Source organism: Eremothecium sinecaudum, chromosome II (genome assembly GCF_001548555.1).
Source record: "Eremothecium sinecaudum strain ATCC 58844 chromosome II, complete sequence".
Lineage (NCBI taxonomy): Eukaryota > Fungi > Ascomycota > Saccharomycetes > Saccharomycetales > Saccharomycetaceae > Eremothecium > Eremothecium sinecaudum.
In genome coordinates this window covers 258,644-272,638 of record NC_030893.1, presented here as the reverse complement: position 1 = coordinate 272,638, position 13,995 = coordinate 258,644, and the positions used below count along the sequence as shown (strand labels likewise).

The 13,995-nt window shown below is 41.5% G+C and overlaps 8 protein-coding genes and 1 non-coding gene across 9 annotated transcripts; 5 read left to right on the top strand and 4 right to left on the bottom strand.

Moving 5' to 3' along the window:
* Positions 1–185: 185 nt before the first annotated feature.
* AW171_hschr2155 lies at positions 186–238 on the bottom strand. The gene has a single exon (XR_001930071.1). It is a non-coding gene; the product is annotated as an HBLSNR7 (small nuclear RNA).
* A 248-nt stretch (positions 239–486) lies between these two features.
* On the top strand, positions 487–1,254 carry PET54 (Pet54p; the record flags this gene model as incomplete). The annotated part of the gene is made up of 1 exon (XM_018130263.1): positions 487–1,254. One exon carries the CDS (start codon positions 487–489, stop codon positions 1,252–1,254), a length of 768 nt encoding a protein of 255 aa, XP_017985641.1.
* HSV2 (phosphatidylinositol-3,5-bisphosphate binding protein HSV2) lies at positions 1,249–2,460 on the bottom strand (the record flags this gene model as incomplete). The annotated part of the gene is made up of 1 exon (XM_018130264.1): positions 1,249–2,460. One exon carries the CDS (start codon positions 2,458–2,460, stop codon positions 1,249–1,251), a length of 1,212 nt encoding a protein of 403 aa, XP_017985640.1.
* A 995-nt stretch (positions 2,461–3,455) lies between these two features.
* On the top strand, positions 3,456–5,415 carry AMA1 (Ama1p; the record flags this gene model as incomplete). Its single annotated transcript, XM_018130265.1, has 2 exons — positions 3,456–4,734; positions 4,817–5,415. The coding sequence occupies 2 exons, from the start codon at positions 3,456–3,458 to the stop codon at positions 5,413–5,415; spliced, it is 1,878 nt and encodes a 625-aa protein (XP_017985639.1).
* A 350-nt stretch (positions 5,416–5,765) lies between these two features.
* On the top strand, positions 5,766–7,418 carry PEX28 (Pex28p; the record flags this gene model as incomplete). The annotated part of the gene is made up of 1 exon (XM_018130266.1): positions 5,766–7,418. One exon carries the CDS (start codon positions 5,766–5,768, stop codon positions 7,416–7,418), a length of 1,653 nt encoding a protein of 550 aa, XP_017985638.1.
* Positions 7,419–7,589: 171 nt separating this feature from the next.
* Positions 7,590–9,086, bottom strand: MTC6 (Mtc6p; the record flags this gene model as incomplete). The annotated part of the gene is made up of 1 exon (XM_018130267.1): positions 7,590–9,086. The coding sequence occupies one exon, from the start codon at positions 9,084–9,086 to the stop codon at positions 7,590–7,592; it is 1,497 nt and encodes a 498-aa protein (XP_017985637.1).
* Positions 9,087–9,371: 285 nt separating this feature from the next.
* Positions 9,372–10,898, top strand: DIE2 (dolichyl-P-Glc:Glc(2)Man(9)GlcNAc(2)-PP-dolichol alpha-1,2- glucosyltransferase; the record flags this gene model as incomplete). The annotated part of the gene is made up of 1 exon (XM_018130268.1): positions 9,372–10,898. The coding sequence occupies one exon, from the start codon at positions 9,372–9,374 to the stop codon at positions 10,896–10,898; it is 1,527 nt and encodes a 508-aa protein (XP_017985636.1).
* Positions 10,899–11,291: 393 nt separating this feature from the next.
* SMI1 (Smi1p) lies at positions 11,292–12,803 on the bottom strand (the record flags this gene model as incomplete). Its single annotated transcript, XM_018130269.1, has 1 exon — positions 11,292–12,803. One exon carries the CDS (start codon positions 12,801–12,803, stop codon positions 11,292–11,294), a length of 1,512 nt encoding a protein of 503 aa, XP_017985635.1.
* A 609-nt stretch (positions 12,804–13,412) lies between these two features.
* On the top strand, positions 13,413–13,913 carry BNS1 (Bns1p; the record flags this gene model as incomplete). The annotated part of the gene is made up of 1 exon (XM_018130270.1): positions 13,413–13,913. One exon carries the CDS (start codon positions 13,413–13,415, stop codon positions 13,911–13,913), a length of 501 nt encoding a protein of 166 aa, XP_017985634.1.
* Positions 13,914–13,995: the final 82 nt, after the last annotated feature.

The window sequence follows — 13,995 nt, the reverse complement described above, 5'->3', positions numbered from 1 at the left end:
CCATTGGTGGTTTCACGTGATTGCGATATACATCGAAACACTACAAAGATGTGTGGCAATTCCACCTATGCTAGCTACTACGCACTACTATAGTGAGCAGCGAGAGTATTAAACACAGGTAAATAAGAATTGCATTATTGTTTTTAAAGTTTCCAAAAATTATAGACCAAAGTTTCCTTTAACAAAGACAATACCCGGATGGTTGTGGTAAAAGGCAACAACCATGTTCGATATAGGTCGACAAACGTAATACGCTTGTCTTTCCGATATTGATCTTCAGGATACGAAGGCCTACCTTTCTAAGAAAGAGGGAGAAGAAAGTAAGATCCAGAAGGAAGAGATTTATTTTCAGTGCTGGTAAAAAATCTCTTAAACCGTTTAGTCACTATGTACGTTAGATATCATTTTAAAGTTAAGCTCTCTATACCGTAGGGCTTAGAAGTCGAATCAATTTAGCGGGCATTAAATCTAGGCTTCATTAGTCCCATGTTGGGTCCTTACAATATCGTGGATGTAATACTGCGAGATGTCGTGTCAAGAGGATCTTTGGTGAAGCAAGCTATTCGAAAAGTGAAGGGGCCAGTGCAGCATGCTGATCACCGATTACTACTTTATAAATCCTATAATCCACTACTTGTACAGAGAGACTTTGCAGAACTGCTGCCAGAAAATCAATTACGTTTAGATATTAAAGAAACTGAATCTTCAACTTTTGATCTGCATAAAGTACGAGATGGACGGTTTTTTATGTTCAGAGATAAGTATCTGTTACAGTTTGCTAGTCGACTGGGACTAAGGTCATATTTACGGAGTACTGAGCATACATTTTTGGACGAACGCATACTGGGACTTAAAGAACCTGGGGATAAAATATTGTATGATTATGCTGTGTATCAGCGAAACCTAAAGGCCGCCTTTACGTCGCAAAAAGCGTATGAAGAAGCTCTTCATACTGAACCTGAAAAAGTAGAGGATATAACAGCACATTTGTCCACTTCTCCGGGGGTTAAGGATATCGAAGCGAAGTCTGTCCTGGTGTGGGATTTTCCTTCAAATTTTACATCGGAAGACATAAAGGCTACTTACTGGTGGTATGGCATTAAGACTTGCTTCAAACTATATTCTGACGAGACTAACGGAAAAACTTTAACATATCTGGCCTTCTATGATAATGAAGAAGCCTCCAAGTTTACATTAAACATGCATGGAGCATTCTCGGCGGATGGCAAAGCACTGCTTGTAGAAGCGCTATAGCTGTCGCCAACCTTCCCGGACGAGATATGTCTCGATTTTAGGCTCTATGGGAGCCCCTCCAGCTTCATATAATGGGTCGTTTGGGTTAACCTCGTGTATTTTTTCCATTATTACGTATTTCTCCCATACACCACTTTTCTGCCAAATTACGCTGAGAGATGAGTCCCCAATCCAGCCTATCTTACACTTATCATCTTCATGAGTGAGCACACGCTTGTCTAGCTTGATTGAACACATGCTCCAAATACCTTGTAAATATTTGACTTTAGGAAACCAGCCCTTCAAAACATGTCGCTTATCTAGCTGTTTATCGATTTGGAATACGTGCAAGGTGTACTTATCACTGACCACAGCTAAATTGTTGCCCTTTTCGTCCCATTGCATGTCAAAGATGAGGGCCCGATCTAGTCCACGCCTAAACTCGCGCACCAGCGACCCACTAGCAATGCTAAATATACGTACTAAAGTACCTTCAACCGAACAGGTCGCCACAAGCGTCCCTTTTCTGTTTAACTTAACCATACGCACTGAGTTCTTGTGCGCCTTTATAATAGATGTCGGCAAGTGCGTAGAGAACGGATCATCTGATGTTGTAACTTGCAAGTTAGACAGGTCTGCAACATGGATCTGCCCCGGGATAATGCTCGACGGGTAAGCCAATATCCCAGTAAGCACATGAGAAGCCAGAGGATCCTGTCCATCCTGCGAACTATCCCTTCTTACCTTGTTGCAAGTAACGAAATCAGCAATCCCGTTATTAACATGGTTAATAGGAGGGCAAATTCTTGTCGGATTCCCACTAAACGTAAACAATTCGATGTTCTGTGATAAAACAACAATGATGTACTGCCGTGAAAGGAATATCTCACGGACTGGGGATTTGAACTTAAGGGAAATAGAGTCCTTTTGCTGTATGTCATCCCATATCGCAATTTTATTCGTGGAAAACCTTGGGTGCGTACCACCTCCAACAAGAGCAATATAGTTCGTCCTATATAACATCCGTGTATACCCAATGCCTGACATACCATACAACCCTCCTTGCGCAAATTTTCTTTTCACACTGCACTGCACAGGGTCATTATTGTATATTTCAAACCCCGTCTCAGTAGCACAACTAAAACATTCATGATCCTGGTTGAAGTTAACGTGAAGAAAGCGTGGGGGAGCATTCGCCTGCTCCACAATGGGGTTTCTTGTCCTCATAAACCTCTTAAACCACCTAACTCTGCTGTATTGAAACGACTATCATTTTATAAAATAGTTTACGTTTTCATCTTAAGGAATACAATTTGCGTACCCTAGAAAAGCTTACTTAGTTAACCAAGCCCCGTAGAGCAAACTCACTAAAACGTCAATAACCTCCATTGAATCCGCTGTTTCTATCCAGGATTGCACTGAAATCGTACGTCTACGAAAGGGAAATTTCCCAACAAAACTGTTACGCCCCTATTTTATTTTATATAAATTAACCGGTATCTTATGACATATCCAGAGTATATCACCTACTGAACGAGGCAGGCCACTCTTCGTCGATCTAGGACCCATATAACCGTCATAGCGACCTTCAAGTACATATTAGTTGGCTTTCGAAGTCCCCATTTTTCAGTGCTACTCTCAACAGCATTTTAAAGGCTGAAAGAGACTTTTGAAGTCAGAACTAGACAATACCAAGCAACTTAAATAACTAATGAGAGAAGAAGACCCTCTAACTAGACTAATAACACTCCGTAGCGAGCTATTAGTTAATCCCGAATTGCCGTAGCCATTCTTGTCACGATTGCGACATTTGTCACTCTCCACTGTGCCAACAACGAAAACTAGTCACAAAGTCCAACCAAACTTAGCAGTGGTTTGTAAATAATAGTAATTAGGAGGAACCATAAATACTGAATATTACTATAAGACCATATTGGTGTTCTTTATATATAGTTCACAGCACATAGCATCGTTGCTAATCCACAGAGAGAGAACAGAGAGAGTTCCATAGTTAGCTAGCTAAATTACAGAATCATTTGCTAAAAGAAGGATTCATCATTCTACAATCATTAAAGTTATTGCACAAGGGAATTTGAAAACGAATTTCTATAATTAAATCCTCTGTGTTGCGTTCTCCATTCTGTATTCTAAGCTCATTATACTGCTATAGCAGTAGCGTCCGATCTTAACTACTTCAGAGATAATAACGCCTAACACACAAGATGGAAAGACACCATCGTCTAATGCCAAGATCGTATAAGAGAAAGTTGAGCTCAGGGTCGATAACAGTATCAGATGGGATTCAATTAAAGCGTAAAAAGTTTCAGAATGACCAGTTAACGTCTAATAGGAACTTGGGCGGCTCCTCCTTAACAATGATTCCTGATCGGTTTATTCCGAACGAAACGTCAATAAAGGCCTACAGGGCGTCACCTAATCTACAGAATTTCGATCTCACCATTAATGAGCTTGCTGACCCGGATTCTCAGAGGAGATTACCTTCACCTGAGTTCTTTACATCGCAAGATTTGCTGTTAAATCAGCTTATACTAACCCCGGACCAGTCGCCTTTGGCAGGTAAAGAAGTGAAAACCAGGTTGAATGAGGAGTTTAAGAGACATAGGGAGTATATAGCAGATGCGCTTGGGTTCCAATCACCGGAGCGTGTGTACAAGTTCGACAGGACGCAGAAGACGCTAGGTATCTCTCCGAATCACTCCATTGTTGATCCTTTATTATCTACTTTGCCGCCGAAGGATGCAGCACAATATATCCATAGACAAGAGTTCCCTAACTTTGAGCAATCCAGGAGGTTTGTGCCATGCGATCTAAGGCCGAAGAAGAGGACGAAGTCGCACATCCCATATCGTGTTCTTGATGCGCCAGCTCTAAGGAACGATTTCTACTCCAACTTGGTTGATTGGTCGCCCGCGACCAACAACGTTGTTGTTGGGTTGAATTGTTCAGTATATCTCTGGTCAGACACCTTGGGCCCGATAAACGTACTTCATCATGGATACTTGCAAAGAAAAGGAGATATAGTCACCTGCGTGTCATTTGCTCCAACGGACGATTATTTGGTGGTTGCAACTAAACTGGGACGCTTGCTCGTGTTTGATCAATCCTACAAGCCCAAAGTAATGGTAGATGGGTCTAGACAGCCCCTAGTCGAGACTAGAATCAATAATAACAGGGGAATATGCTGTGTGAAATGGTTTCAAAATACTAAAAATGAGTTTTTATTAGGCAATGACATAGGTGAAGTTCATCGATTTAGGTTGGAACACAAAAAATTCGAACACTTTGAAATAATAACGATGGGTGAGGCAGAAAGAAGATTAAGAGTGGGAAAAGATTTGAATGGACATGTGTCTGGAGTAGAAAGAGTGAAGCAGAAATCATATAATATCAAAGAAACTTTAGTAAAATATGTGTATGAGACCATGGAATTATGTTTAGAGAGCGTTTACACATTCCAGTCTCAGACACAGCAGGTTTGCGGTAAATATATATTGACAGATACCCTTTGTTTTGTAGTGTTACGCACTGTGCTGATAATTATTAACCACTAACTGTAACATAGGATTGGACATTAGCGAAGAAACCGGATATGTGGCTGTAGGCGGAAATGATAACTCCTGTAGTCTATGGGATATATCCTTACCCAATGGCCCGCCAAAATTACTATTCCAATTATCCCATTATGCCGCGGTTAAAGCAGTCTCCTTCTGCCCTTGGTCCAAGTCGCTCTTGGCGACGGGCGGAGGAAGTAAGGACCGAACAATTCGCTTCTGGCATGCGCCTTCAGGAACATTATTAAAGGAGATAAAAACCCCTGGGCAAATCACATCCCTAATCTGGTCAACCAGGAGAAAGCAAATTGTTGCAACTTTTGGCTTCAGCGATCTAGAAAGTCCTACACTATTCATAAGCTATTCTTATCCAAGCATGGAACCCATCATGAAAGTCACTACCCCGAGCGCACTCCGCGTTTTAAGTGCTGTTTCTTCCCCAGATTTTTCGAATATCTGCATTGCTACAAATGATGAAACAGTTAGGTTTTATGAGATGTGGGATCCAAAGGAATCTACTATTATTGAAGCACAGGCCAGTGGTTTATATGGCAGCGAAATTATCGAACATGAGGAAGGTATTGAGCACGATACAGTACCAATCAGGTAGAATCCTCTCAAAAGGGAAGAGATAATAACATACCAACACATACATATTTATAATAATAGCTATTTGTCTTCAAATTGTTCTATTTTCCCGTCGGCCTTTGATTTACTGATTTACTGTGTCACTGACGCGCCTGGTGACAACTCGTTCCATACGAAACATTAAGGAACCTTTACGATCACCACTTTTCGGCTATTAAACCTTTTATTCTTACAGGTTGGAGTGCAAAATATAAGCAAATAATTTATTGCATTCTATTCATCCAAAATCCTTCCCCAGAATCGGTTAAATTTTGCTAATATTGTTAGATAATTTGTTTTTGTTTTGAACGTATTATAATATTTTTGTGTGATATGGAAGCTTCCAAGACTAATAATTGTGTCACTTCGATGGCCATAAAGGGAGACAAGCGACGGTCTTTATTAGGCCAATATTTATTAAAAAAATACGAGAAGCTTATATCAACTGATACTGGTGTTGTTAATGGTAGGGATCCAGAGCCGTACTCAAATCTTGGGTTGGTCACGAATATAGCCGGTTCGTTCGTCGATGCCACTTTGGAGAGGCTTAAAGGTGGTAAAGAGGTGCCTGGAAGGACCTTAGAGGAAGATCTAGAGGAATTTGCACTACAGGAAGGGTTGAGAAGGAATTCGGAGATGTTCTGGAAGGATGAGAACTTTCGGAATGAGTATGAGATTGGCGGTGAGAGCGATGACGGACAATTTGATATAGGCCTCAAGAGTGGGCAAATTCTTGGAATGAAATTCCATGACCATGAACATTTTATTGATATATTGCTTGATAAGGTAATAAGTGCTTTGCTCCCTGAGGAATTGCCAGAGCGGGAACAATTAACGCTGAGAGTGAATGAGGCTGGGCGGAAGAAGAGCCAGCATATTTCAGTCATGACGATTTCCAGGAATTTCAAAATTTTGACGTCTAAGATGGCGCTAGTATTTGAGTTCCAGGATTCTGTGATAAGGCTGATAACCTGGAGGTCACCTTCGAGCACAATTTTGATTCTAATGTTACATACGTTTATATGCTTCAACCCCATGCTTCTTCCAGTTTTTGCCCTATCGTATGTGCTATTTGGACTCATGGTCACAGGATACCTTCATCGACACCCATTGAGACGTAGCTACTATCTTTCAAAACATAGCTATGGCACTTCGTTGCTTGAAGCGGTGTTTTCGGGTGGTAAACGTACAACTTGGCACGGGCACGATAACGTCCATGAGCACGACTACAGCAAGATACCTACAGAATGCGATTGGCAAAAGATGCATAACATCCAACATGCTGTGGAGTTCATTGTTAACTTGCGTGATTTACAAAACTTGATGTCTTCCATTGTGTTGGTCACAGAGAAGTTGGAGATGTTTGTATATGGTGAAGCGGGCTTCAAGAATGAGCATAGATCAACTATTTTATTCCTTATGGGACTTGTTCTGTTAACACTGCTATGGTTTTGCTCGCCACTAATGAACTGGTCGATAGCAGCCGCGGTATTGGCGTGGGGCACCATGATAGTAATTCATCCTAAGGTGCTACCCCGCTTGAGTGCACTTATCGACGAAGAACAAATCGAGCACGGCAAAGCAGTTGTTCAAAATGCAGAAAGATACGACATCATTTTGGATGAGGCTCCCGAGGTACAGTACCTAGAGTTATTTGAAATTCATAAACAAGGGCTGATGCCACATCAATGGGAGTTTTACATATACTCATCGTACATCTTCGATCCACAGGATAAGTATAGGAAGCAACAAGCACCACCCCCGGGAGTGCTCGATTTGGATCAAGTTTGTCCCCCACCCACTTGGTCATTTGACAAGAACTCAGATTGGGAAGTTGACTACAATGCCAAGGCCTGGGCTAAGGAAAGGGGCTTAAATTTGGAAGTAAAAAACGAATATGTTGTTGACAGGGCATTCAAACGTAGAAGGTTAACAAGGAAAGTTCTTAGGTATGCAAATTCTGCGCGTAGGCCCTCTTACCGCTGAATTATGATATAAATTCATCTTTATATATGTTGTATAAGTATATATAAGTATATATAATTATTCAGTTGACAGGATCTTTCGAATTATGTCATTGATGCCTATATTAATTGTTATGAATGTCGTATGTTGAAACTTAATGTTCATTTATATTATCCCATCACATGCTATATATCATGATGGGATACCGTCAGTTTCAGACTTAGAGTAGTTATTTATTACTCGTTTCCAACTTCTCCGATTGTCCTGTATGGGAACCCTAATAAGATCCAATGTAATTATAATGACCATAAACACCGCGAACAGTATGCATGCGGGCACCATCATCTCTGTGAAAGTGCCCAGAGGTTTTTTATGGTAAGGACAAAGGGTGTCGGGCCCACCAGTGACCCAGCAGTTCAGTATCTGGACGGAATTAAGATCTATCCATAGTTCAATGTCAGGTGAACTATTATCTGAAAGGTACTTCTCAAGTGAGCGTTGCTGCAAAGGGGTCTCTGGTAGACTGAACGTGTGGTTAGAAGGACAGGGCGCAAATCTGCCCAGTTCAAAATATGTCGAGTGGTTTCCAGCCTGGTCCGCCTTGAACCATTCGTATGGGGAAGTCTCTGACTTACATATGTAAGGTCGTTTCTGATTGCAGTCTGCAATAACCCAGCTTCCAGACTGGCTTGAAGCATTGTAGCGAAACAGTGTACACCTATGAGCTGCATATGGTTTCCCCTTCTGTGTGTCTTCTTCGTGAAGGTACGGTAGATGATTGTCCCAAGACCAATACGTAGCAGCGCCAATAATCGGCACAAGTTGAGATATATTACCCGAGTTGTACCTATTTCGAATTATAGGCGAGTAGCCGCATCGAAGGTACTCCTTGATACCTCTAGTCTCATAATCCGCATGGAGGAATCTCCATGAGTGTCCTGACTGGTTGATTAAATCCGATTGTGTAGTAAAGGGACAGACAGCAGTAGAATTTCCAGATGTGAAATGCAAAACCGATGAACCAAAGATCCGATTCGTCTGGTTCCCCAATTCCTGATCTTGCAACATCACCACTACTCTTTTTTTCCGGACATACAAGAAATCGTGCAACGTAGGCCAGTTTAGTTGTCCCACGCTCAAAGTGGTAACATTAGAACCAACGTTGTTTTCCCGCCGGAGATCAGAAACCTCGTAGATAAAGCTTCCAATACCCCCAAGCTCATTCTCAAGCATAGCTACCTGCCCATGCTCGTCTGCAGTCGTAGGAGCGCCCTCTGGGAACCTGAGAAGCAATACCCACATATTAACATGAATATTAGTATTTGTACGTATAAGGTACCGCTCAAGCACGTTCACAAAAGTGTGAAGCGAGTGCGTAGTATTAGCAACGTCCCATCTATTTGTACTATTATTAAAGGTTAAATCAATAATAAATGCCTGCACCCCGGAGTCTAGCACCTTCTCCAACAACATTAGTTCATTACTATTGTTTACAGCACCTGAGAAAATAGAGGTTCCCAAATCAAGGCCGACAACGGGCACCTGGTCAATCGTTATATTGCTCATCACGTCCCGCTGAGACCATATTCCCAACGCGGTATCCTCAGTTAGCGAGGACCATTGATCACACAAACACTCTTGTGCCAGCACGAAACAAAGAAAAAGAAGGGCCCATGTATTTCTAACCATATAGCATCGTCTTTAACCTAGCAAAGGGTCTTATAGCTTATATTTGTATATTTGAATATTTGAATATTTTTGATGATTGGTCTTGGTAGTGTAAGATGAGCTCAAAAATACAAAGTAGCTAACAAATACCAGTCGGAAAAGACGCTAAGTGAACTAAGACTATTAAACGACACAGAAATCAACAGAAAATAGATCTAAAAAGACTTGGAAAGTGTTGCTAGGGCTATAATTCAATTTTAAACACATAAATATACTGCTTTTGGCCGTTTCCCTTATTTGCATACGATGTCAGTCGATTATAATAGCGATGATCAGGAATGGGACGAACTAAAAGATGATTTAGACAATGCTATCCAACAAGAAGTGTTACTTGGTATTATTATTAATTTACTTTGTTGGGTATTGCTTGTATTGAGTGGTATTTATATTGCTTATAAGTTTAACGTTCATTGGGTGCCATACTATTTCATAGACGAGGTATTCCATGTGCATCAGACGATTAAGTACATTGGCGGGGAATGGATGAGTTGGGACCCTAAGATTACTACACCACCGGGGTTATACTTGCTTGGGTGTTTTTGGTATCATGTGATGAAGTTTATGACTCGTTGGAACACCCTGAGTATCGTTAGGATGGTGAACTTTATAGGGGGCTTTATCGTTTGGCCATGGGTGGTATTGAGACCCCTGTACCTATTCAATGCGATTGGGTTTTGGCCAATCACCTTGATGGTTTTCCCGCTGATATTCTGTTTTAATTTCTTGTACTATACAGATGTGTGGTCTACTATATTAATCGTCGAGTCACTTGCGCTGGCGATTACCGTACCGTTTGGTGAGCGGTGGAGTATTTGGGCAAGTTCTATATGCGGATTGATCAGCTGCCTATTTAGGCAGACCAATATAGTGTGGAATGCGTTTATTATGGTGTTGGTGATTGAAAGGCGGGCGCTGATCCATAAGGATTTCAATAATTTCAAGATCAATAACTACCTGAAGTGGTTGCTCCATGCAATTGAAAACTTCAATTCACTGGTACTGCCATATTTGGTCAATTTCATGCTATTTTTTGTGTTTTTGATCTATAACAAGTCTTTGACTTTGGGAGATAAGCAAAGCCATGTGGCGGGGTTCCACCTAGTTCAAATACTTTACTGCTTGCTATTTATCGCATTCTTTAGCTTCCCTGTGTGGTTATGCCGTGGCTTCCTTGCCCAATATGTGATTCGCATGCTGCTGAAGCCGGTCAGGACCTTATTTGAGCTGATCATGATTATGCTAGTCATTAGGTTCTTTACTGTCGTACATCCTTTCTTACTTGCTGACAACCGCCACCTTGTGTTTTACCTGTACAGGAAGTTACTTGCACGCAATTGGTTCTGCAAGTACATACTAATGTCATCAATCTACCACTTTGCGGTGTATGTGTACTTCGAGGTACTGAGACCGTCAGTAATGTTCTTCCACCCTATCCTGCCAGTCGAAATCAAGTCCCCTGCGGCTTTGCCATTGCAGTTGAGCCATATATCGTGGACTGCGTTGATAATTTGTACAATTGCAACTGTTGTACCATCCCCATTGTTCGAACCCCGCTATTATATTCTGCCGTATATCTTTTGGAGAATTTTTGTGATGGTATCGCCGGAGCCGTTCTTTGCCAGACCTAAAGATTATAACCAGGTACATAATACCAAGAGACTAGCGGCTGAATTTGCTTGGTTTCTAGTTATCAACGCTGGTGTAATATTTATATTTGCTAGGTATACCTTTTCGTGGCCCACCGAACCATTTGCACAAAGAATCATTTGGTGAACTCATACCCATACCTTTCAACTGTTGCAAATTTTGAGATTGCCTTGAATATGCCTCAATTAACTACAGAAAGTATGAACTGTATATATACTTCCCATAAACATTCATTACAATAGCATGAGAGTTATTATTAATTGTGACTTTTACCTGTCTACTTTTGATGGGGTATGTCCTGACATCTACAAACTTTTTAAGCATACAGAACCATAGGTTATAACCAACACGTCCATAATAGATCTATCGCAAACTGTGGTAGGGATGGAGCGGGAATAAATATAAAAACATGACAATTTAGGATATTTTTGGTTTAATTAAATTTTCTGTGACATTGTTGGGTAAAAAACTCTTACGAGTGTTGAAATTAATCACGAAACAAAATAAGGTGGGTACTGTCTATAGCGCTACATTTTCAAATTCATCATGTAATTCCTCGACGGCATCGCTTTCAGAGAGCCTGGAGGTTCCTTGCGACAAAGTTTGCGATTTACTAATGTGTAGCACTTCGGACTTCTTGTCTTCATCCGCATTCGTAGTGCCACTGTTAATACTAGTAGCACCTTTGGCCACTATAGAGTCTGCGTTTGACTGAGTAACTGACAGGGTTGTTGAGCCTTCTTCATGAGAACCATCGTCATCTTCCGCATGCTCTGTGTTTACGGAATCACCACTAGCTTCCAAGGTATTTTCATTCATAATAACTGGGTCATCTTGTGAAGTGAGAGTCTCGTCAACGGCGGTCGTAGATGCATATAAACTATTTTTTGGTAAAGTTGCGTTGCTAACGGAGTCTTGGCTACTTAATGAAGCCGTATTAGCGGGTTTAGATTTTGGAGCAGCGGGCATTGGCTTTTGTCTCTGCCATTTATCCCAGCTTCTCTTCTTCAAAACACTAAAATAGTCCAATATAGGACCGTTGGTACCCTTCTCAACAAACATTAGTTCACCGTCACCGTTCAAGTAATCGTCGGTGTTGTCAACCAAAACCCAGTTGCCGTTCTCCAAATCATTCACAAATGATAACAAAAAGTCACCCCAGTTATCACCAACTACATATTTCGTATCAAATTCCCTTCCGAACATTATAACTTGGGCGTATTTACCCTTAGGACCAGGCGCCAAATCGATACCAATGTGGTTTCCGGCTTTGTCCGTAACTAATGGTACCCAACCAGGATGAGCATACACGCATTGGATAGCCAATGGGGGTACTGATGCTTGTCTTGGAATATGATTCATCTTATAGCGTTTGCTATGATTTTGCGAAAGATTTTTTTGTAAGTCGGTAGTACTTTTGACTTCCTCCTTTGAAACTTTCATGTATCCCTTCTGGTCGACTGGCTTTGGCATTACCCCAACCCTTTCGTTATCGGTCGAGGATCCATCCTTGCTTTGCTCGTTTCTCAGCTCCTGCGCCGCTAACTGCGCTGCAACACTTCTCCAAGTACACGTCATCCTTACTATTTCGTCTAAACTCATAAGCTTCAAACCGTAAAGTAACCCCGAAACACCTTGCATGCTTTCCATATCCTCCTGACCATCATGCAAGCGTAGCGAGGCACGAACGGCAGCAGGAAATGTAACCGATAAATCAGCTTCTGCTCTTGCAATATCGTTCTTGGTACACGGAGCGCTAAGAGTAGCATATAAGTCGGAGTTATGTTCAGTACACCAACTGGAAATATGTCTCCATGCCAATAAGCACTCACTAACGCCGTCGTTACCTCTAGACTCTGATTCATCACTGAAATCATTTAGCTGTATCTGAGAACCATTCACGCAGTCAAACATGCGCGAATCTGAAGCACCAGAACCTTGCATTGGATCATTTGGGTTATATTCTGCATATCGATCATCTGTGCTGAACGTATACACTAGCTGTTTCCATGTGCGTTTTAATCCCTCCATGGTCGATGTTTTTAAATTCTGCGAATTGTATTAATAAAATAGCTTATATTTCAGCAATGAGTTAAAGGAATTGATGGCCTAAAGTATATGCTTAGTTTAAGTTGAAGATGATGGGGTGAGCTTTTTTGCGTTGAGAAACAAATCCCAAATTCCTTTTGGCGGGGTAACTCTAGGTAATGTTTACGGGACCGATTAGTGAAATTGTGGTAGAATCCATGATTCTATTTGTGAATATTGCCTGAGGAGACAAAAAGGCTGTGAGATTCACTTAAAGCTAAGCCATACATAGTAGTGTCGTTGCTGCACGTCTTTTTGGTGAGTTTTGGTGAGTTTTGGTGGGTTTTTAACAAGAATATCATACCTATATGGCGTGGTTTTGGAAGCCATGTCGAAAGCTTGTTAAAAATTAACTCTAATTTGGATACCTGATTTGGGAAAAGGTAAACAAAGACCGTCTTTTTAGTGAAAGTGTGAGAAAGAAAGGATTTGGAAGTAGTTTAAGGTCGGACTGCGAGCGAATAGGAGGTGCAAGTGGTGAATAGAGTGTCTGAAGAGATATTTCTATAGTGTTGATATTTGTGGCATTGTGGAAAAGGGTCTAGAGTCATCATGGTAGGATCAACGGATAAACAGGAAGTTAAACAGAGCGGTGAGGTAGCGGCTGTAGATGCAGTGGCGAAGAATGTAAAGAGCGCAGTGTCATTGTCAGAAAAGGCTACTGAGCCTGGGTTAGAGTTTTCCTCTGCTGTGACAGCGTTGAAGGGATCGAATGCATTGAAGGCAGTACATAAGAAACTAGCTAATGGACCAAGGGCTGGAAATAGGTTTCAGCCTCTTCACCAGAAGCCTAAGAGCGTGGCGAGGTTGGAACACTCATTGGGCGCCGGATCTCACATACACAAGAGTCTTCACAAGTCGATGTTTAAGAAACAGATCCCTTCTCAGAAGCTCAAAGAGAAATTTGCATCTCCTACTGATAGTCTTCTATCACCATGCTCGCAAAAGTTGAACGATCACAGGTCAAAGTTGTTCAAGACGAAGCAGAACCCCACGAAGTTGAACTTCGCGACTGCTAAGGCGGGTATTAGTGCAGATGAGCTAGATGACTAAGGCTGGAGCGGGAGCAGGCGTGCTGGGATTCGGTTGGCTTGCATACATATACCCTAGAACCCTGGCGATTCGCTAGCCAAAA